This window comes from Mauremys reevesii, linkage group 18 (assembly GCF_016161935.1).
Source record: "Mauremys reevesii isolate NIE-2019 linkage group 18, ASM1616193v1, whole genome shotgun sequence".
NCBI lineage: Eukaryota > Metazoa > Chordata > Testudines > Geoemydidae > Mauremys > Mauremys reevesii.
The window spans coordinates 21,918,515-21,942,472 of NC_052640.1; the positions used below are offsets into that span (position 1 = coordinate 21,918,515).

A 23,958-nucleotide genomic window follows, 5' to 3' on the forward strand; every position below is an offset into this window, starting at 1 on the left:
CATTTGAGGCAGAATTAATGTCAGTTGGGAATGCTGTTTGAGATACCTCTACCTCGATATAATGCTGTTCTCGGGAGCCAAAAAATCTTACCATGTTATAGGTGAAAATGCGTTGTATTGAACTTGCTTTGATCCACCGGAGTGCGCAGCCCCAGTCCCCCCCGGAACAATGCGGTAAAGCAGTGCATCTGAATTCGTGTTCTATCGGGTCATGTTCTATCAAGGAAGAGGTGTATAACTTTCCACATTCTTTAAGGATAACGTGCACTTTAGTCCCTGGCTGCAGCTTGCACTTCACCTCAGTGAAGTGTTTTGGGTAGGAGGAAAGAGGCAATCATGCTAGTGTTAGAGTATTACTATCCCAACTCTGGAAAACATTTCATCAGGTAATTCAATTAAGCCAGAAAGTGCCTTACACTGAGCTTTAACATAGGGGGAAGCTTGCTTTAGCAACCACATGTATTCTGTGAAGATGCTGTAATAATGGGGATGAAATAAATATTGTGAAATGGGGGGAAATAGTGTCTTGTTCACTGTAGAATTTTTCTTGTATTGGCTGATCATTTGCAATTCTATTCCTACCTATCTTCTAGCTGGAGGGGAGAATAGCTGAAGCTTATTAGAGAAGGGGGTGGTACTGATCCCTGAACAGTATAAATTATATTCCCCCCAAATCAGTAAAGGGAAAAGCTATGCTTACTTCTATAACTTATTTTTATAAGGATTAGTTTACTCATGATGAGGACAAAGTCTTCAGTCCCTGCAGAATTTAGGGGTTTCTGGCCTATATTATGTTCTAGATGTAGTCAGACAGTTGTCTTTCAAATTCTGCAGCTAGAATACTCCTGAGCTGCTCTAGCTTTTAATGTTCTAAAGGCGCAGTAGTGGAATAAGACTCTGCTAAAGTGACCGGTAAGTACAGAAATGTAGTAGAAAACAAGCTGTTGCTCCATTGCAGCATCTATGTAGTACCACCATTCATTTGTGAATTAAGCTTGTTTTGTTTTAAAGTTTGCCACAATGAATGGGTGCGACCTATTCATGGAAAGTGCAGGGCCAAGAAGGATTCAGCTTTGGCTAAACTGAATTGTCTGTGTTACAGCATAGATTTGTTAATTAGTACTATGAAGTCATAACTAAAGAGCTCACTCCTATTCAAAAAGTTCTAGCTTCTTAATTGCTGTAGGATAACACTTTTGTATTTATGGTAGAATATGAAAATGCTGCTGCTTTAAAACAGACCAGTTAGAATTAAAAGGAAGCTTCTTGCACAGATGTGTTGCTTTGTTGTCCATGATGGACAGCTTAGTTTTTATAAATTTGCACAGCACCTCACTCCTAATTGCACACACAGGCCCTAATTTATGCAGTAACATACGTATGAAGCCATATTAGATTATAAAACCATTTGGCAAAATTGCACAGGGAAAACAAGGCATGAGAAGTACTGTCGGGTGTGGAACAGTGCAAATTCTTCAGGTTGCTACAATAGTAGAACTTTGCTCTGGCACAGTGTAGGAGCACTCCAGCTGGGAAAGACAGTGATGTCTACTAGAGTATATCTCTTATGGAGATGAGGTTTGCTTATGCATGCATTAGTGTTCTAAGAGTTATCCAGTGTAGGATTTCTTGCATCTTCCTTTAAAAGCAGTAGTTAGTGGCAGACTACTGACTATATTAGACCACTGCTCTGATAGGGTATGACAGTTCCCATTAAACAACTTCAGTAGCTTTCAAGAATTTTATCTAGCACTTATGCTTCTTTCAACACGATTAATGGCTTAGGGAGAAAATCAATTACAGTTTAGATCCAATTCTGTTGCTTGCATAAGAGTTTGGTTTTCTAGTATGCATTCTTACCACTAGTCTGTTATAGGCCATAAAGCAGTAACCCTTTCTACCTCTCATGGCTGCTTAGAGATAAGCAGAAATTAAATCTCTCACTACACTATTGCCTACAACACCCTTTCCAGCCACCCAAGAAGAGTTTGTTAGCCATAAAATTCTCTGTAAACAGTATTGGGAAAAGACTAGATCAAGGATTTCCAGTTCTTTACAAAGGTCCACACACAAATGGTAGGTTAAGATTTATTTATGTTAAATGACCTCCACTTCAAGTACAGGGCTAAAGGTCAGAACGCCATTTATAACTTGACAGTACAAGGAATGCAGAATATTGTTTAGATTGAGGGTCCCATACAGTGTTCTGGTCCAAATAGAGCAATGGTCCAAATTGCTGCTGTGGTCCAAGTGTTCAGTGATCCTCTTCATAGCCAGTTGGGAGAGGATTAGTATGAGGGTTGTGAAACAGAGTTTTGTTCCCATCTCCCCATGGGAAGGGCTGTTGAAAGAAGTAATTGATAAGATTGCTTGGTAACTACTTGACAAATCCGCTAAGGCACAAGAAGTCAACTCCTATAACAATGTTTGAGTCTGTACATATTACAGAATTTGGAAGCCTGAAGTAAGTTGAAGCTGAGTTTACACCCACTAGGTAACACAGCAGAACTTTCTTGAATGCTTGGCTATCACATCTTTAGAATTGTAAGATTTAATCGAGTCAGTACCGCACCTCTTGCAATGTGTACAAGCAACTGTGGTAAAAAGACAGTTAAGTGTAGAAATGAATTTGATTTACCAGTATCCCAAGACAAAACCTAAACCATGGTACTTTGAATATTAGAGGCAGCTTATTATAAATTCATTCTACTTAAATAAGTAGCAGTAAATTCAAGAACCATAAAGAGCCTGCCACTACTTCCACCCCATTAGGGTTCTTTTATCAATAGATTCAGCTAGGGATGCTAATTATTTGACATTACTTCAAGGATTCTTAGTAGTTTTCATAGCAAGTCCTCCCCTCCCAAATTGCAGTTAGCAATTTGGGAAAGACAGGGTGATCTCAACCTGACACCTGTGTGTGACCCCTTGACTGAGAACCCATGCTCCAGTCCCTTCTACCCCCTCATTCATGACAATGCCACCCTTTGATCTGCGTGAATGTAAGTTAAGGGGGAAAACTATTTATGACCAAAACCTTGATGTTTCTTATACATGCCTGAGTGTAAGAAACTTTAAGATGGAAGGGGAACTCAACATCTACATATAAACACCACAGCTGACAGCCTAAAAGCTCTCCCCCTGCCTCAACAGAAGTGAGCTCTTGATTCATTACATTACAAATGCAGATATTTTCCCATCAGTCAATTCTATTTCCCATCACTTATACCTGCTGCAAAAAAAAAAAAAAATACAAGCTGTAGTAATCTTGGAATAAATAATTCAGTGATTGGAGAAGATAAGAACATCTTTAAAAGCATTGTTGCATATACCTTGGTCCTGATGCGGAGGTGAGCATAAGGAACAAACTCTCCTCTTTCATGTTCATGCTGCATCTTTAAGTAGCAATTCAGCATGCATACACCAACACCAGGAAGAGCAACCACAAAAGACAGGATCTTCCATGTCCGAGCTAATGAAGGAAATAAAATACTGTGAAGATGGTCAACAGTACAGGTAGTCAAACAATGAGAATTTCAATGTGGTCCTGCATTTCAAAATCTGTTTTGAATTAGAATGAAAACAAGTTTTCATAATCTCTCTAAATTCTGAAAATATTTTGGCTTTGGACAAATTGAGATTTGTTTGAACACAATTTTTCAAAATTATTTTCAATTTTTATATGAAAGCAGTAGGGACATGATATAGCATCTGGTATTACATACAAAATGACAAATTAAATACTATATTCAAAAATTCTATTTAAAATTTTTTCAAAACAAATTATGTTGAAAACATTTTGAAGGGAAGTTTCAAAGTCTTCAGTTTTGTGAAAAAAAAGTTTGTTTAGTCAACCATGTTTTGGCAGAAGACTTGTAATTAATATCTTCTGATCAGCTCTAGTTAACAGTAGTTTCTGAGACAGTAGCAAGGTTCTTATACTGCACTAACTCCCTGAATATTTCCTACATCTGTGCTGCACTAATTCAGCAGACAAGCACCCTGGACAGACATCTTCCAATGCAAGAGTTTTCAAACTGGACTACCCGTGTTCTAGAAACACTTTCCTCATCAGCAAATTGATGCACTTAGAGAACTATGCAGAATGTGGCTAAGGAGGACTGGATTTGGTTGTATGGTGCATTGCATTCTCGGTGTCACTGCACAAAACAGTTACTCCGTAAGGGTTAGGATCTCTCGTGAAGTAGCCCCTTGACTCCCTTTTTCTATCCCCATGAGTATACACAGCACCTTATAAACACATGCTACAACCCCAAAAGTGCACGTACAGTACGGCCTATCTGCGTAAGGATAATTACACCAGAGTGATTACACCAATCAGGGCAAACCCTTGCAGCAGGGAAGACTTCTCTGTGCATTAGGGCTTTGCAGCAGTGTAAGCGCATCATTGCGGAGTCCCTAATGGCGGCGGGCCCTCGGACCAAGGAGGAATAATACCCTTGTGATTTCTTTACGCAAGGGGCATTCAGAGACACCCGCCCCCCCCAGCCCAGCGGGAGGGAGACGCACAGACTCAGGGCGGAGCAGGGAAGAGGCGTCTCCCCCGCCCACGGGGAAATACCCCCGGCCCAAGGACGGGCTCGAACGGCGGCTCACGGCCTCAAGCCCGTTCCCGTCTCCCTTGGCCCGCAGGCGCTTCGCTCAGCCCAAGGTCAGCGGGTCATCGCCAGCCCCGCCCGGTCGCGGCTCTCCCGTTACCTGCCCCGGCCTCCCCGTGAGCCACTGCCGACATAAGCCGCCCCAACGGGGCCCGGGGAGCGCCGGCGAGAAGCAGCCGGGAGACTCTTGCGAGCGCCGCCATCTCTACCGCTCAGGCTCGTCTGTGGGTGGGGCAGCTTCACGAATCACCGGAACAGGCAATAACCAGACAGGAAATGGGCGGGAAGACGGCGGCCTGCCTGGGACACACCATGCGCATGTGCTCCAATCCGGGCGCCAATCTACTACACCCGGACCCACGGGAGGATTGCCCCTAGACTCGTACTGAGCATGCGCCTGCTCCGAACGGGTTGTACCGCCAGGCTGACATTGAGAACTGCACTCTACTGTGGTCAAAGGCCTCCTTACTGCGCATGCGCTAATGGGAGGTCTCTCAGTCACGTGGTTCCTTTGGCGCGTCTCCTGGGTGACAGACGTTTTGGACGTCGAGCTCTCCCCGGCACCGGCTGAGAGGGACGGGCGCTGCGCGGTGTACTCAGCTAGCCGGACAGCGCCCCCGCGGGGTAGAGCCGCCGAGCGCCAGGGCTGGAACCGGAGAGGATCGTGGAGCGCGGGGGCGGTGGCTCTAGGCAGCATGGCGCGGGGAGGGGGCTCTAGAGCAGCAGGGGGGCTTGGGGCGGAAGGTGCTGTGGGCAGTGAAAGGGGCTGCTAGGGACGGGACTGGGGGTGTTCTGGAGCAGCGTGGGGGAGAGCAGTCTGGCGGGTTTCTTGAGAGGGGAGATGGTTCCAGAAGAGCACTGCGGGGTTCTAGGGGAGCAGGAGCTGAGGGAGAACGTGACTCTTGGACCTACAGGTATCAGTAGGCGGTGACGGATGGAGCCAGGTCCCCTGACTAGATGCTGTGCAGGGCTGCTAGAAAGTCAGCATGAGCTCTCACCTAGAAGGGAGTGGGGTGGGGGGTGGCAATTCAAAACCTCTTCTCTGCTAGGTGTGGCCAGAAAGTGGGAACGTTTTCTTGAAAGCCCCAGTGACCAGAGAAACAGTGGTGTTACTTAGAGCAAGGCGTTGCACGGGGAGTGACATGATTTTCAGGAAACTGAATAGCTTTGCCTGGAGGTGAGGTAGAAAATGAAAGTATGATGAGCTGTTTCCCTTTGGGCTGCAGGGAAAACCTTGCAATCAAGGTGGAACTTTGGTCTGTTCAAGCACTCTGGAAGAGTAGAAGAAAATCCTGGTGCCCTGGTTCTAGCCCAGTAAAAGAGCTCACAATGTCCACAGCTCTGTGTGAGCCACTTCTGAGTGCAGAATAGCTGCTGCATTTGCCTCTGTAGCCGCTGCTCTGCTAGGCCCTAACTCATCACTTTGGGATGTGAAGACTGCTCTGACTATGGCAGTAAAAGTACATTTTCTTAACGAACATACTCTTACAGACCTCACTGATTTATTTCTAATATATCGGTTCATGTACTGGTTCTAATGTATATTTGATTACATTAATAGAATAAATTTACAGTCTAAAAGAAGTATGCAATCTTTTGCCCCTTTTACAACTAGACAGAAGTAAAGAAGTGATTCTCATCTTTGGAGTGGACATGGATCATGAAACTTTTCTGTTTTTTTGTTTTTGTTTTATTTTCTACATCCTGTGTTTTAATTTAAAAAAAATTCTAGGCCCTGTGGTTGCAAAGAAAACATACTGAATGCAAATAGCTGCAGAACTTTAAGTCTAATAAATATATAGGGCTGGGACCTGTGTATTTGATGACATTTTCCTAAAGAATATATAATTTATACATTCTGATACTATTTGTACAATATGAAATCATCAGCTGTATATATTTTGGCCTAAAGACTGCATTCTGCGACATGGAGGTAAATCCTAAGGAATTGCATTGAAGTCAGTGGAGTTACTTCAGGCTTACACTGATGTAAACAAGAATAGAATTTGAACCATGGAATGTAAATGTCTACATAGGCCTTGTAACCTGTCCAGCCATCTTCCCTGTGCCCCTTTGTGGTCTAGGATCATGCTAGAGGCAGTCCAACTCAGTTTCTCCTCTTGGACTATTCAAATAAACTTAACTTGAGGCTTTTTCTTGGTCAGAATACCCCTCCTTGGGGACTGGGTTTATTATTATCAAATAAACTGTAAATAAACCCCTTGAACAAAGTCCATTCATAAGTCCACACAGCCCAATGTGTTTCTTCCTCCTCCCAGGCTTTCCTGTGTGGGACCTTTGCAGTCACTTTCCTACTTGGTCAGATTTTCTCCCAGCCCATCCTGCCTAGAGAGCTTTCTTCACTCTGTAGTTTCTACCACAACTTCCTGTGCACCTTCTGTCCCCTTTCAACTCAAACATCATAGTTCTTGTATACTGGAATCACCAGATTCCTCTCAGGTGGGGCTCATCCTGTAATAAGGGTTTACTTAGCCCCAGGCTCTCCAGCCCATATGTCAAGTCACCCTATTACAGGCCCTATATGGCACAATTTTTTTTAAGTATAGCATTTGGGGTTTGTTCGTTTATTGACTGAAAATGCAAAAGATTTTGGGATAGAAGATGACAAGAGAAAAAAGTCACAAACACTGCCTTCTACCTTACTAGCTGCTATTTTAGAACTAAATTTAAAAGAGAAAACCCATTCTTCTCTGTCCACCGTTGAATGAATCACTAATCCATTGTACTAAATTTCAAGGGCCAAATTTAGCCCTGCTGTAAGTGAATTCAGCTTCCACTGAAGTCAAAGGCTGTTGTGCCTGCTTACCAGTGTCTGAATTTGGCCCTGACACAGTTTTATGTGCTTAACCAGCACAGTTCCTCAGTTCTCTTCTGGGAGTGCCATTTAGTGGAGTCTGATGCCCATGTGACCTCAGGGAGAAGCCATGTAAATAGAGCTGGTACAGTTTCAAAGACTCATCAACACTGCAGTAAATTGAGAGGATTCCTGTTCTTGGTAGTACAGGTAGCAACAGAGAATAGGGAAAGTAGAGAAGCTGGGGAGTTCAAACTAAGGATAGCTGCAAGGTTTGATCTGTGTGTGAATGATGGAGAAGGAACCAGATTTTCCATCCATCCTGACAGTTCAAATGGAAAAAAAGGGATGACCACTTCCTAAGAGAAAAAGAGGTGCTGGTGTCTGCTGAAAAAAAGTCTGAGAGAAATGATGGGGCACAGAAAGAAAGAACAGTGAGGACCCAAATACACAGGTAAATTTTGTCAAGAATATTTTATTACACGGTAGTTCACTGGCTGTGTTGTAAGACCCTGTCCATTATGCTTCAAAGTACATTGCATGCCCCTGATTAATACACATTTGTACACTGAGGACTCGGGCCCTGATTCAGCAAAGCATTTATACACATGCTTAAATCTTTGCTGAATCGGGATGGGATTAATACTCTCTTAAACTCTTTGCGGATTTGGGGCCTGGATATTACAGCTCCTCCAAATACAGAACTCCCATTTGATTTCATATGGAGTTCAGAATGTGTCAGGCTTGCAGGATCAGGCTCTAATAAGAGGTTTTGACATTAATATTTTTATGAACAAAAGGTACATATTTTATAGTGTTTAAATGACTAGACCAAGATTAAGTGCTTTATTATAGTTATAAAACAAAATACCATTTGTGTAGCAAGTTCCATATAGACAATACATTCCTATATTTACAGCCAGAGAAGAGGAAGGTAAAGAAGTAACAGACATCTACCCTTTCAAACCAGACCTGGCTAACATCAGTGCTGGCCATACAAATGGAACCAGTCGAGAAAAGAAAAAGGAGAGAAACCAGAAAAGGTGAATTAGCTAAACCAACAGCAAGCTGCTCCACCATGATCAGAGGAGAAGCATAAAATGGGAGTATTCAAAGTAGCTATATGAGCCAAAGTTTGAAGATCTTAGTGCTCTGGGTAGAGTCCTAGGCCATTTCATCACAAATTCAAGGACAAATGTGCTCAGGTTTCAGTAATGTATGTTGAATCCTGATTAGATTGACATCTAGAGTTGATGTCATACCTCCCCACTTTTAAGAAACACTTGAATGCTTTTCTGTTTCAAAGCTGTTTTTTTTGTGTGTATCATGGGCACTTTTGACCTTAGGGGTAGAACCTTCCTTTTTCCTTCCGTCTCAGACCACTCCCAATGTTTGGTTTTAGGGGTTTTAGTTTAGAGAGTTTTTTAAATGTAATTATGTTTTCTAATTTCTTTATTGATGTACAGCAATCCCTGGCAAGGGGAGAGTGGCACTTTGTTAATAGAATGTAATTAGTCATTGTTCATTATTACTGATATCTTCCTCCATTAATCACATTTTTTACCAGACTTTGGGGTTCACATTTTCTTTAGGTGGCAGTTTCAATCACTTGGCATTATCTGAGTTGAATAACTCAAATAATTGCTTGTGGAATAAGAACTCTTTCACTTCCACATCAGTGGTTCATACATGGCCCACATTTGTAATAACCACAAATTGTTACCATATGATAACTGTTGGGTGGCTTGTGTGACGTGTTTGATGGGTTTCAGTTAATTATCTAGTGAACAGGTATTGACACCACAAAAACTAACCTGCTCTTGGCACCGATAGTACTTGGCACCTTTATTAATCCAGCAGATTAAGAGTCTCAAGAGACAAGGAAACTGATCTCCTCTCTAATGCTGGAAGTAATCTATCCAGTCCAGAACATAAAATGGAAGGATAGATGTGTGCTCCATCTAGTGGTTAGAGAACAGACGTAAGAGTTTGCGGTTCTAAAGTGGCTGCCTCTACCACTGATTCTCTGTTATTTTGGGCAGGTCATTCTGGGCCAAATTGGTATCAGCTCCCTTTTCTATTTGGGATTGTCATCTCTGATATAGGCTAGTATAGCCCTAGGATACCAAATATGAATCTCAAGTATCAGAGGGGTAGCCGTGTTAGTCTGGATCTGTAAAAGCAGCAAAGAGTCCTGTGGCACTTTATAGACTAACAGACGTATTGGAGCATGAGCTCATGCTCCAATACGTCTGTTAGTCTATAAGGTGCCACAGGACTCTTTGCTGCTTTTACAAATATGAATCTGGCCTTCTGTGGCTTAGCTATCCTGAATCTGATTCACTACCATATGTTCCTCCGCATTGTGCTGGTTTGACTCCATTGAAATCTGTGTATTACATTGATTTAAAATTGAAGTACTGTAGAGGTGAATCATCACTCCTGTCTGTATAAATGAGGATGATAGTTCTTATCCATATTTGTTAGGGATGTTGGGAGACTTAAAGGCCTGATTCCTTTCTCACTTACGGTCAGTGGGATATATCACGAGAAACTTCACTGATTCATAGATTCCAAGGCCAGAAGAGACCAGTGTGATCATCTAGTCTGACCTCCTGCATAAAACTTCCCCGAAATAATTCCTTTTGAACTAGAGTGTATCTTTCAAAAAATCCAATCTTGATTTAAAAATTGCCAGGAATGGAGAATCCACCATGACCCCTGGTAGATTGTTCCAGTGGTTAATAGCCCTAACTATTAAAAATGTACACCTTATTTCTAGTCTGAATTTGTCTAATTTCAACTTCCAGCCCTTGAATCTTAGTATACATTTGTCTACTAGACTGAAGAGCCCATTATCAAATACTTGTTCCCAATGTAGGTACTTACAGATTGTGATCAGATGTGGTGGGGTATACAAATCCACAATCCCACACTGTAGAAGGAGAGTTATGAACCTGCTCTGGGCCCAGGCAGCCCCTCCCCACCATACCTGTAAAGCCTGCACAAGGTAGGGGAAGAGCTTAAAAAGGGAAGCAGAGTAGCTTGCTGGAAGGGAGAAATGGGAGGTAAGATGACCCGTACTCCTGGGAAGGAGCACCATAGGAGCTCTTGTTGTTTGAGGTCTGGTAGTGCTGACTCAAACAAACCTGTAGCTGCAAAGGAGGTGACTTTTGAAGGTCAGAAACATTATTTTTGTGTTCAGTTTTTATTTTACCTTGTGGGAAGAGGGGCACTGGTAGGAAATGCTCCTGGGAGGCAGCTGCATAGCACCCTAAGGCTTAGCTGCCTATCATTGGGCCCTTGATCAGAACCTTGTGGAGAGAGTGGATCTGGACTCCCCTATCAACCTCTAAAGAGGGGACAATGACAGAAGTCTATACCTTGACAGGGAACCAAGTTGGGGAATACCCTGAAGGTGCAAGGGTCCAGGCCCCAATCCCTTGCTGACTAATGAGGACTTCCACATTATTGAACTCTTTATGTGTATCCTGAAGGGTGGACTTGGATGTGTCACCTGGCCAGAGAATGAAGTCACTAAAATGACAGCCTACCACCGAGTGGAGTTACAGTGAGAAAGGGGAATGTCTGGGAGGAAGACAACTTGCCATACCCCTGCCTGATCACTAGGCAGCACTGATGGTGAGTACAGTAACTCCTCACTTAAAGTCGTCCCGGTTAACGTTGTTTTGTTGCTGATCAATTAGGGAACATGCTCGTTAAAAGTTGTGTAATGCTCCCTTCTAATGTCGTTTGGCAGCTGCCTGCTTTGTCTACTGCTTGCAGGAAGAGCAGCCCCTTGCAGCTAGCTGGGGGGGGGCTTGGAACCAGGATGGACCGGCAGCCCCCTATCAGCTCCCTGCTCCCCTAAGTTCCCTGTGCAGCAGCTGCCTGAAATTCAGCTGTGTCCCTCCCCCCACTGCCATGTTCTGCTCCTGCCCTCTGCCTTGGAGCTGCTCCCGAGTCTCCTGCTTGCTGTGCCAGGGGGTAGGGAAGGAAGAGGGTGGCTAATGTCAGGGTGTCCCCCTCCCCCCTGCTCCTGCACCCCGCTTACCCCATCTTCCATAGTAGTCTCAGCAAGCTGATCTAATTAACAAGGCAGTGTACTTAAGGGAAATGCACATATCTCCCTCCATTCCTGCTGCCTTGCAGAGTGAGAGAGTTAACCCTTGAGGGCTCAGCCAATTGCTAGTTCATCATTTAGCAGTAAGGGAAATATCCCACCCTCTGACTCCTCCACCTCAACCAAGCTTCACAATCATCATCACTGTGTACCAGTATTAAATTGTTTGTTTAAAACTTATACTCTTGTATGTGTATATATATATATATAATATAGTCTTTTGTCTGGTGAAAAACAATTCCCTGGAACCCAACCCCCTCATTTACATTAATTCTTATGGGAAAATTGGATTTGCTTAACATCGTTTCGTTTAAAGTCGCATTTTTCAGGAACATAACTACAATGTTAACTGAGGAGTTACTGTATTCCCAGGTAATCATCTCCTTGCTAAGCTAAATTGAACTCTTGAGGCTATTACAGTACGACATGTTTTCTGATTCTTTAATCATTCTTGTGGCTCTTCTCTGAAGTCACTGGAAACCTGTCAGTGTAAAACCCCCTGTAAGTGAGAGCTTAGAAAAGAGAGACAACTAAGTGAGTCTATAAAATCATGAATGGTGTGGAAAAAGTGAATAAGGAAGCATTATTTACCCCTTCACATAACAAAAGAACCAGAAGTCATATAATGAAATTAATAGGCAACGGGTTTAAAACTAACATAAGGAAGTACTTCTTCACACAACACACAGTCAATCTGTGGAACTTGTTGCCAGCGGATATTGTGAAAGTCAAAAGTATAATTGGATTTAAAAAAGAACTAGATAAATTGATGGAGGATACAGTAGGTCTATCAATGGCCATTAGCCAAGATAGTCAGGGACACAACCCCGTGATCTGGGTGTCCCTAAACCTAACGCTCTGTAATTGCCTTGTTCTGTTAATTCTCTCTGACGCATTTGGCACTTGCCACTGTTGGAAGACAGGATGCTGAGCTAGATGGACCATTGGTCTGACTCTGGCCGGCCATTCTTCTGTTATGTAGCATCTTTGGACCTAAATTCCTGAATTTGGAAAAGCATTTTGAGCATTGGATAAAAGGTGCTATAGTTGTGTAAGGTATTATTATTAGCATCATTATGACTGTGCCTCATATTGCATGAGTTCCTCAAAGGCACAGGGCAGAGAATCAATGGACAAGGGGTTCCAGCTCTGCCACTGATTCACTAGGCTCTTCTATCTTAGAGAAACGTGGCGTATGAATCGCCATTTGGATTCCCTAGCACACTGCGTGACCTTGCAGAAGACACTTAGGCCAGTATTCTCAAAAGTGGACTGCTTTTGGGTGCTTCCATTTTTGGGCATCCAAAATGAGATCTTGGGTCTGATGTGGAAGCTACTGGGAGCTTCTCATCACCTTTTCAGAAGGGCCAACCTTTCCAGAAGGGCTCGCTACTCATAAATTGGGCTAGTGTTTCAAAAAATCCCACAATTCAGATGACTGTTGGGTGCTGAGCTCTTAAAAGTCTGACCATAAGTATCACCATGGGAGGTTCTGGGTGCTGAGCATGCTTGAAAATTTGGTCCCAGTTGTGGATACTGAGTACTGGAAAATATGCCCATGAGCTCTTCCGATAATCTGGCTTCAAATGTCTTTAATTTGTCATCCAAACATTGAGTAACTCTGAATCAAAGAAAAACAACAAGGAGTCTGGTGGCTTATGCCCAAATAAATCTGTTAATCTATTAGTCTTTAAGGTGCCACTGAACTCCTTGTTTTTGTGGATATAGACTGATACAGCTACTCCCTGATACTATCCGAATCAAAGATCACCTTTTACAGTGTTGGCTTTGATCTTTCTGGGTCTTATTTTCCCTACCTGTAAGTGGGGATAATGATGCTCCCATACCTCACTGGTGTAATGTGAGAATAAATTAATATTCCAAAACCACTTTGAAAATCCTCAGATGGAAGGCACTATACAAGTACAAAGTAGTATTATCAGGGTGTAGTATGTCTGTGTTCCACATGGTGGCAAGCTATGCATTCAGTGGGGATTTTGGAACTCCAAGGCCACTCACAAATGGCACAGTGGGATTTTCAAAGTGGCAATCTCAGTTTTGGAGAGAAATGATCAGACTTCCACAAAAGCAACCCTGTCAGCTATGGGAAGAGGTACTGACCTGACCAGTGCAGAGACCATACTACAATGATTGTGAAGTTTGACGTTTAGCCACAGAGTTTCAGGGAGCACTTCATCTCCCTACAGCTCAGAAAAATGACTAATCAGAAATAAATATTCAGTCATCCCCAAATTCTTTGTCTGTCTCGTTACCAGAGCATTGTCAGCTTTGTATGGTAAGGCAGGAGAGGAAAATGGGGAAGGCAGAAAGCCATTGTCCCTTCTCTCAGGAATGATCTGGAAGTACTATGCAAATCTTCATTTGAAGACCCTGGGAAGTGGGGGAGGAGTTTAACTGCAAACTCTGGAGGAGGGAGAGCTCTGCATCTCTGGTCACACAACACACACTCCTGCCCAGTGCAAGTAGTTAAGAAGTGGGCTGTTGTTTTTCACTGGCTGAAGAAACATTTTATGCATTGTGCATGCATGGGAGGGTTTGTTCTCATTCCCATGTGTAACTGTCCTGTGTGTTTCTCTGCTTGCTGCCTGTTGTTCTTGCAAGAGAAACTGGGGGAGTCTAATTGGGCTGGTCTACACTAAGGGGGAAAATCGATATAAGATACGCAACTTCAGCTACGTGAATAACGTAGCTGAAGTCGAAGTATCTTATATCGATCACTTACCCGTCCTCACGGCGCGGGATCGATGTCCAGGGCTCTCCATGTCGACTCCGCCACCGCCGTTCGCGGTGGTGGAGTTCCGGAATCGATAGGAGCGCGTTCGGGGATCGATATATCGCGTCTAGATGAGACGCGATATATCGATCCCTGAAAAATCGATCGCTACCCGCCGATACGGCGGGTAGTGAAGACGTAGCCTAAGAGGCATATGTAAAAGTTGTTAAATCTGTACACTTCAGTGTCCCCTCCCCAGTCTCCCTTCTCTCACCTTGTCTATATTGAACTTTACCTGAAAATCTCCCACCATTTGTTAACAGTGGTGCAACTCCTCTGATGTGAGCAGCTGTGGGAGTGCTAGTGTAGACAGCTGTTGGCATTTATGTACCACTTCATAGACAGTGTCAGTAAGCAAATGGTTAAGCTGTTCAGGAGCAATGGGGTAAAACAGTTCTATACTTCTCAAACTATCACTCTGTAGCCAGCTTCTTAAAAGCTCTCCCTTATCAGGGACAATGACAGAGTCCAATACCTGCTTTATGAATCCCTACAGTCTGCTCTGCCCTGGCTTGGCTCAGGGCTCTGTGTCACCTGTTTTGTATTAAGACAGGGTCACACTAGCTGCCAGTTTTCTGGAAACTGTGTTGGGTCCTTCTCAGGCTTCAAGTGAAGGGAAATATCCAAGACATGGAGACACATGGGTGAGCGGGGGTATCGGGGATGGAGAGTGGAGATTCAAATTGTGCATTTTCACACAAAGAAGTCCACATCAAGACATCCATGGACACCCTTTTCTGCCTGACTTTCTGATGCTCATTTTCCCTTCTAGAAGTGGCAACAGCTGCACTGTTTGTTTTGTGAACTTTTTTTTTATCAACAAACTGTAAAAATGGCCTTCAAACGAGGACAAATTAGTAAATCCCAGGACCATTTGCTCACTCCTGGATCTCAGGAGGAGATTGTGCTTTTTTGTAACCACACACATATTCACTGTTACTCTCACACATGACTAATCAGAAATAAATATTCAGTCATCCCCAAATTCTTTGTCTGTCTCATTACCAGAGCATTGTCAGCTTTGAATGGTAGACTCATAGACAAACCACTGGGTCTGATTCTCCACGGCCTTGTAGCTATTTAAGCCTGTCTGATGCAAGTGTAAAATGTTGCCATTTCAACTGTGTTGCACAGGTATAAATGACTACATTGCAAGTGAGTGAATCAGGCCCTCGTCTGTCTCTCACACACTCATACATGTGGGGCCAGATTCTGATCTCAGTTACACCCATGTAACTCCAGAGTGATTCCACTGACTTCAGTGGACACTCTCTCTCTCTCTCTCTCTCTTACACACACACACATTCCCATACTTTCACACCTGCACACACACACACACGTAAACACATACTGTTTTGAGTACACTCTCACTGCACACCCAAGAATACACATTCTCCCCTCACACAAGCGCTCACTCTTCTTCACATACATTCTCATGCACACACACACACATTCTCTCTCTGTCACACACACATCCATTCTCTTTCCCACACACACAGACATTTTAAAAAGCTCTTGTTTTCAGAAAGGTTTTATTTATAGGCCCTGCCTCTTTGTGAATGTGAAAGGGAGAAAGCCCCTCAGAGGGCTCCTTTCATGTGTAAATCAGTCCAGGCTGGGAGCATTGGGGTCATCGAGAGGAGGATTTCACTCTTAATTACTCTGAGAGAAAGCAGGCAGGAGGCTTTCTCAAGCTAAGTGTTGGTGTCTCAGACTGCTTTCCCTAGTAGAGAACAAGTTTCTCTTGTATCAGAACCTTGGGAGAGTGTTTCTGCAGAGGCCCCTTCTTCCTCCTCCAGCTGAGATGCCGCATTTATGACACTGCCAACTGGGAGCAAACGAGATCAGCTTCTAGACTGGGTTTCTTCCCTTGGGGAAAGGTTATGCTTGTTCTCACAAACAGAGCAGGTGCTCCCCGGGGACCACAGGGTAAGCTAGCTGAGTTAGTGTTGTGTGTTTATTTAATACTAGTTTTGTTTTAAGTCAGGTTAACTCGTTCACTTATACCTGCTGGATTTACTATGCACATTTACAGTCTTCCATTTGAGGGCCCAACATACTTCACATATATTAAGCTGCCAGGTTCCCCTGTGAGGCAGAGGAGTGTTATTGTACACATAGACAGGGTGGCCAGTAGACAGAGCACAGGGTTTGACCTCATGAGGCATGGGTTAGAGTCCCAGCTCAGGAACAAACCTTAGATAAGTGAATTAAATGACCTGGTGCCTCAGTTCCCCATCTGTAAAATGGGGATAATACTTCCTACCTGACAAAGATGTTATGAGGGTAAAAATCCACTGAGCACTGTGAGATTTCTGGGTCCTGTGGTGATAGGGCCCTGTAAGTACCGGGATGGATGCTGGTAAAGAGGAGGTGTGGACTTAAATGTAATTCTCAGAATGCAGAGGAGGTACTTTGCTACCCCCTCTCCATTTTGCAGATTTAGAACCGAGGCACTGAGAGGCTACATGACTATCTCAAGGTAACAGAGCAAATCAGATCACAGAACAAAACCTTGTACGTCCCATTGCTGGTGTCTCCATAAAGACAAAGCCCCTCAGTAGTAGCACTTTGCCTTCCTGCAGTACTTTCCCTCAGAGCCTCTCAAAGTGTGTTACCGGAATTAATGAACTAAGGCTCATGACACTCCTGTGACACTCCTCTCCCTTTCACAGATAGGGAAGTGAGGCAGAAAACCTGTGGCGGAGCCAAGAGTAGAACCCAGATCTCCTGCCCCCCAGTCCCATCCCTGAACCACAAGATTTTCTTCTTCAACCACACATAGATTTGGGGGGAAACTGCAAACTTGCATCAGAGATTAGATGTGTTGTCCAGCACAAACCCCCTCAAACATATCGTTTCCTTCATCTGCCAGAGTCAAATTGCCTCCTCTCATCTGCCCCCTCTTGTTCAGGTTGCCTCCACCTTTCTAGATTAGAAATAAACAGTTCAGGGACTGAAAATCAGCCCCACTCAGAATATTCATGGACTTCTGAGTACCGGGGATTTGAAATGGCAGAAACTAAGGTGGAGGGGAAGGGTTGGGCTGTTTTGTCTGGCAGCACCTGTTTGAGGAAGCAGTCCCAGCAAGCAGTAGTTGTGGGAGCCATCCCAGATGAGGTCAGCAGTCTGAAGTGTTTGAAGAGGTCAGAGGGAAATGAATGGATCATTTCTCTTGCAAATGAAGAGCTGGAGCAGCCTTAGCAGAGACCAGCATGTGGGCACTGGCAGTTTCTTTTATGAGCTGATGGAAATGGGGACTGAAAGGACTTTCCTGATGGAGTTCTTTCACCGCTTTTGTTATCATATCCCTCCACTCCATGCACTGTGAATGTATATGGAGTGAGAGTTATCCTCCCTAGCAGAGCAGAGCCAAGGAAATGGAGTGTTTAGAACTACACAGAAAACATCTGGCTTCATGGTATTCTTCATTTGAATTCCACAAGGAGCATCTTGTCTTTATGTTGTAGAACACACATTTCTGACTCTGTTTCAGAACTGCCTTTCCCGTAACCTGCATTCTAGTGTGAGAAAATTGAAGGGCTAGATGTAAAATAATGTACATAATCAAGGGAATTGGGATCAAGACACCTAACTTATTTTGACTCCATCAGTAATTTGCTGGGGCAAGTCAGGAACCTCTGTGGTTCCATTTCCTCATCAATAAAATGGGGATAATAATATTTGACTCGCTTTTTCTAAAGTCCTTTGAGATTCTTGCATGAATGATTCTGTGTAAACGCAGAGTATTTTTATTAGTCAGACATTTAAGTAGGATAGACATGTCTGTTTGTGGCCAGTTATTTTTTTCTACTCTCCCACAAATTGCTTGTTTAGGACAAGGTTGTTTCGAACAGGCACTTTCACTTCAATCTCCCACTGTTTGCTCCTTCAGTTTCTCTTATAGATCACAGTGGAACCATCTCTGATATGTGATGTTATACAGGCAGGTTATGAAGGCACAAAAAAGTTTGGCAACAGTGGTTTCAACCCGGAGAATTTACTTTAAAAAGTGACACAGGCCTCAGTTCTGGGTTATGTGTGGTCTGTACGCCATCTCTCTTTGTGGGGGATGGAAATAGCTACTGAGGAATCCCCTGGTATGAGGGATCTTCCCTCTTGGAGTACAGCTGTGGAAACAGCTCTGCACTGCTCCTTTCCCCTTGCAGCTCCTGGCTTAAGAGCTTGCTAAAGCTGTGGTCAGAGGGTGTCAGGGGAGGGAAGGCCAAGGTCAGAGTGAACTATGCTCTGGCTGTTCCTGGATGCTGTAATGGCCTATATAGGGCCATGTTAGGCAGCCAAAAGTTAGAGAATTCCCTGGTCAACTCTAAGGCTATGTCTACACTACACAGCTTTTAATGTCAAACAACTTCCACACCCAACGAGTGGTGTTAGCGTTGTCAGCAGGAGAGTGCTCCCGCCAACAGTGCGCTGTTAAAACTCGCGCTTGTCACAGCAAAACTTGTCTTTTAAGAGTTTTCTTTTTTTTTAACACCTCTGAAAGACAAAAGTTTTGTCGTTCAATTGCCAGTGTAGACATAGCCTAATTTACACCAAGGATTGGAATGGTCCCCAGCTGCCTTCATAATCCTGGGGTCTGCAAAGGTGGCCTAAAGCCACTTTGGCCATCTCATCCTGATCTTGGCTGAATTCAGCCCAGAATGGGGGCAACAAAGACAGAGACCGATTCTCCATAATGTGATGCCTTGTGTCGTCATTAACACTTCTACAAAGTGGATATAAAGTGATACATAATGAGAATGGTAGCATTTTACACTGCCTTTGCAACTGTGCCAATGAGTATGGGGTGCAAGGCACTGGAGAGTTGGGTCCAGGGAGAGTGAGATCAACAGACATGAGCTCAGAGAAATCATGTAGCAGTTTTAGGAAGGATATTAGAAAACAAGTGGAAAGGCAAATGGGCTTAAGTTTAGGTTTTATTTTTCAATCTTCACCACTTGTGAAAGATTGTTTTTAATGGCTTCTGTCTCCATTTTCTTTTAAATGCCTCAGGAGGGCTGTCCACACTTCAAAATCTGTTAGGAGATACTTGAACTGTGTGAGATGGAGCAGAGCCACACTCAGTAAGTTGCAGGAAAAAAAGACACATAATCACACTACTACTTCAGGGGAAAGCCTGTTCATTCTTTCCTAGAAACACCACCCAGGTTTCCCTTAGTATGTGTAACATGAGCCTAAAGAGAAGAAAACTGATGGTGGGATCATTCTGAAGACCGGTGGAGAGCTGCAAGTTAGGTTAAGACTGGTTTTGTCAGTGGGGGTGTGAGTCCAGGGCACCGGTTTGACAGCCAACATGGGTACACATGAAACTGTACATCTGTGCTCACATGAAACTGCCGGCCTGGCATTGTTAGGACATAAAGGAGGCTGGCAAATCATAGAACACTGGAACATGCGGGGCAAGGGGAGAGAGAAAGAAAAGACACACAGCAGTTTTTAGTAGCTTTTTACTATAAAGACAAAAGGTTCCGACTTAGCTGTTGATTCTAGCATATAATCACACAGTAAAGTGAAACGTGGAATGTGGTGTATGGATTTAACCCAGAAGACAGGTAAAAATCTCCTGCAAAACATAGAATTCAATCCTATTTGGAATATGGTTACAGAGATGTTAATAGGGAAAGCATGCTTACTTAGAGCCAAGATGTATATTTGTACATATACCATAATGCAAAAAACTTAGGCTCTGGATCAATTTGGGAAGGTAGTATGGATCATATCACGGGAGGGTGTGTGAGACATAGTTGATATTAGGGGAATATAATGGTCCCATAGATTGTGACTGATTGTATTGAAAGGCTCATGGATCATAGAGCACTGGGAGGAGGTATGATAATAGAATAGACAGAATGTTGGATCCAGACAAGCCAGGAGACATATGGAGGAGAGTAGATCTTTAGTGAAACATGCAGGAGACAGTATTGTCTCTAAAGCTCCTATGGCACCAAAATTCTGAAACAAAGGGGGATAGGTTCTCATTTGACATAGACGAGAGATTAAACATCATCTAAAAGAGAGAAGATCACTCCTGGAGATGCAAGTCTCCGAAGATCATATTGTCTCTGAAATAGGCAGGAAAGAACTTCCCTAACATACATGCAGGGCCGGCTCCAGACCCCAGCGCGGCAAGCACGTGCGTGGGGCGGCATTTGCCGGCAGGGGCGGCAGGCTGGGCTGATGGACCTGCCGCAGTAATGCCTGCGGGAGGTCCACCGGAACTCCGGGACGACCGGACCTGCCGCAGGCATGACTGCGGAGGGGGCGCTCCTCCCGCGGCTCCAGTGGACCTCCCGCAGGCATGACTGCGGAAGCTCCACTGGAGCCGCCAGACCAGCCAACCATCCGCAGCTGCGGGAGGTCCAGCCGAGCCGCGCGACCAGCGGACCCTCCGCAGTCATGCCCGTGGGAGGTCTGCTGCTCCCGGGGCTCCGGGGCGTCTCCCGCGCATGACTGCTTGGGGCGGCCGAATATGTAGAGCCGCCCCTGCATACATGATCCACAAATGCATCTCTGAAACACCCAGGATGTCTTTTACCTATGCAATTTCAAACAGAGGAGATCAAGGAGATTTAGAGAGTAGCCTGGGTTGGCCTAGGAGGTGATTGCATATGTTTGTGTTCCATGTGGCTTGCTAACATTCAGAAGGAAAAATACCTTTTCTGTCTCCTAAAAATAATAATAAAGGGCCAAATCCTGTTCCCAGTTGAGTTGATGAGCATTTTGCTATTGACTTAATTGTGAATAGGATCAGGCCTAAGCGAGGGAAGTATTTGTTAACAGTTATACAATGGAAAATTTGTTGTGGATAAATTCACATTGTTGAACAAGGATGTCAGGGTGGGATGAACTAGGTAGAGACTGAAAATGGACAGGACAGAGCAGCTGTTGCTTCAGAGAGTGCCCTTTAGCTCTCTTTCATTTAGGTTTGTTTTTGGTGTTACTGAAAATGAGCAAATCTGCTTTCTTCCCTGCAGAGATAACTGTGAATCAAAACATTTGGGGTTTCTTATGTGCTAGGGCTCTGACACAGGACATAGAAGGAGCCTGCATTTTATGTGACGGGTGGGAACATCTTTTAGCTTCCCTTCCCCAGACTAGCCCGCAGCCCTGATAGACTTTTTCAGATCTCTTCCCAACTAGTTATACTGTTCTTCCCCCACCCATCCTATTTACCTTCCCATCCAAGATGGAGTGTTTCTTTGTCCCTGAAAACTGGCAATTCATCCCAAGTGAAGCCACCTAGCTGATCCCAGAAATCCTGATTGGCACTTAGTGCCTCATTCTCAGGGGCAGTGAGGATGGGTCCTGTCTTTACCGTCTCTACTCTGATGAGGGCTTGTCTTAATTTTAAAGTGATTTTGGATTATGATAGGGTGTGAATTTAACGCACGGAAGCTATTCTGGTTAAATTCTCTGCATAGGCTAGGATTGAACTAAAATGTGTGTCTTCTTTCTAAATCCTGCACCAGCAACAGTCAGCTTGTTGTTTATGCATGTTGTTCTGCTTCCTGTTTTTTGGATTCACTGTGAGATCCAGGCTTCCTGTGAGCTAGATCCCAAGGATCCTGGTATAATACAACTTTGATAGACACTTGGCTTGATCAGCTTCTGGACTGTAAATTATTTAGAACAGGTTGGTATCTTTTATAATTGGAAAGTGCTAACCCCACTGTGGGCTCTGTGATGGGGTATCTAATGCACACCAGGCCTGAACAGGTAAAATAGGCCAGTTAGTCTTATGGGCTGCACCTAGAGGAGAGCCAGGGCCTGATGAGGCCTAATGAGTAATGAATCCCAGATTTTGGTGGAGGGGACTGAGCTAGGCCTATAAACAGAGGAAGCTGATAGTAGGAGGAGGGCTGTAGGGAGGAGTGCTGTAGTCTTTCTAGGGAGAAGTCAAGATCTAAGTGATGAATAAGTTATGGGATCCTGCCTTGGACTGTAGACTCTGGCAAGAAGCAGGGAGGGGAGGAAGTGCTAGTGGTAACCCAGAGGTGGACCAGAAAATAGGGAAGAAAGGAAAGAGCCCAGGGAAACAGCAACAGGGTTGGGGTTTGAGCAGACTGTGGTTGCTGGGTGTAAGGTCCCTGGACTGGAAACCAGAGTAGTGGGTTTCCTTATTGGCTACTGGGAAAGTGGTACAAACTTGGTGGTAGATCAGAAGACTGCCTGAGACTGCAGATACAGTCTGTCCAGTGATCCTTTGATACTCTAGAAGGAGAGAACTATAGTGCCCTGGCTGGAGGACTGAGTCATGAAGAGGGAGCATCCTGAATCCAGAGAGAGATGCTATGGGTGAGCAACCAAAGGCAGGGGGTAGTACCTGACTAGGCAAGAGCTAATCCCCAGATGAAGTCACAAGGGGGCCACAGTGGTGGGCAAACCCCATTACAGGCACTACCAGAAACAAATAAAATACACCTTTGTGGTGAAAATAAGTAATCTAGAATTTTGTGTAAAGGAGGGTTTGGGCAAAGAGGAGATTGACATTTAATCCCAAGAAGCTTGCTTGTTCATGCTGTCCCTCTGGATACCATGTCTGTGTGTGAGCAAAAGCTGACTGAGAATCCTAGCTGCACCCAGAATATGAAGATTCAGGGCAGATGGAGTATTATGCGGGGGTGAGACTCTCATTGGACACTTGAGTTGCTATGTCTAAATCCATAAGATGAGCCAAAACATTCAGACCCTATGTACATTAGGAAACTGAACCATTGATGACAAGGGGTTTCAGCAACAAGTGAACTTCCTAGTGTAGATGGGGCCTTAAATGAGAGCTCAGTGAAACCTCCACTTAGAGTGAAGTTCTTATCGAAGAAAGTGACTTCCTTATAAAGTCTTACAGGAGATATAAATGATCAAAGAAACGACCTCAGTGTTTGTATTAATGACAGTGTATCTAGCTACATGGCCTCATCATTATAATGTCTCAGCACCTCACAATCATCAATGGATTGTATCATCACAACATCCCTGGGGGTGGGGAAGAATATTGTCCCTATTTTACAGATGCGGGGATGGGGGGAACTGAGATACAGGGTAGATTTAATGACTTGCCCAGAAGCTTCTGGCTGAGCTGGGGAGTGACTCCAGCTTTCTCTGGACCATCTACTTTGCCGCTTTTCCTAGTGAAGCTGTGGGAAATAGATTAGGATAATTCTGACTTTTTTTTTTTAGATGCACCAGGGCTGAAAAGAGACAGCTAATGAATCTCAGCAGGGGAAGAAAAATGATAAGACTGAGAACCCTCTTCCTCTGCATTTTGGAGATGTGCCTTTTCAAAAATGCTTCACATCTTGTTTGTCTCAAGAATTTAAATCCAGTCTTGTATTGATCCTCTGGTAGGGAGTTTTTTTTTCCTTCTCTACCCTCAGCTCCTTTTCACACCATAATGTTTGAACAAAAGAACCTTCAAGGGCTTGCGTGTCCTCCATGTATGGCACTCCCATTTTAGTGATCATGCTCAAAACCCAAGAATATGATATACATCTAAATGAGACCCTGAACCCACATGGGGAAACAGTTCTAGCAATAAGTGGGCCAAATTCTGATGTCGTTACTCAGTGTTTTCTCCATCCTTGCTCAG

At 44.1% G+C, this 23,958-nt stretch overlaps 1 protein-coding gene and 1 long non-coding RNA gene across 2 annotated transcripts; one reads left to right on the forward strand and one right to left on the reverse strand.

Moving 5' to 3' along the window:
• Positions 1-1,308: 1,308 nt before the first annotated feature.
• Positions 1,309-4,824, reverse strand: LOC120385961 (cytochrome c oxidase subunit 6A1, mitochondrial). The gene is made up of 3 exons (XM_039504598.1): positions 4,720-4,824; positions 3,333-3,472; positions 1,309-2,341 (listed from the first exon to the last, which is right to left on the reverse strand). Exons 1-3 carry the CDS (start codon positions 4,820-4,822, stop codon positions 2,255-2,257), a joined length of 330 nt encoding a protein of 109 aa, XP_039360532.1. The 5' UTR covers positions 4,823-4,824; the 3' UTR covers positions 1,309-2,254.
• Positions 4,824-23,706, forward strand: LOC120385963. Its single transcript, XR_005589456.1, has 5 exons — positions 4,824-5,243; positions 7,764-7,888; positions 8,354-8,477; positions 10,932-11,076; positions 23,550-23,706. It is a non-coding gene; the product is annotated as an uncharacterized LOC120385963 (long non-coding RNA).
• Positions 23,707-23,958: the final 252 nt, after the last annotated feature.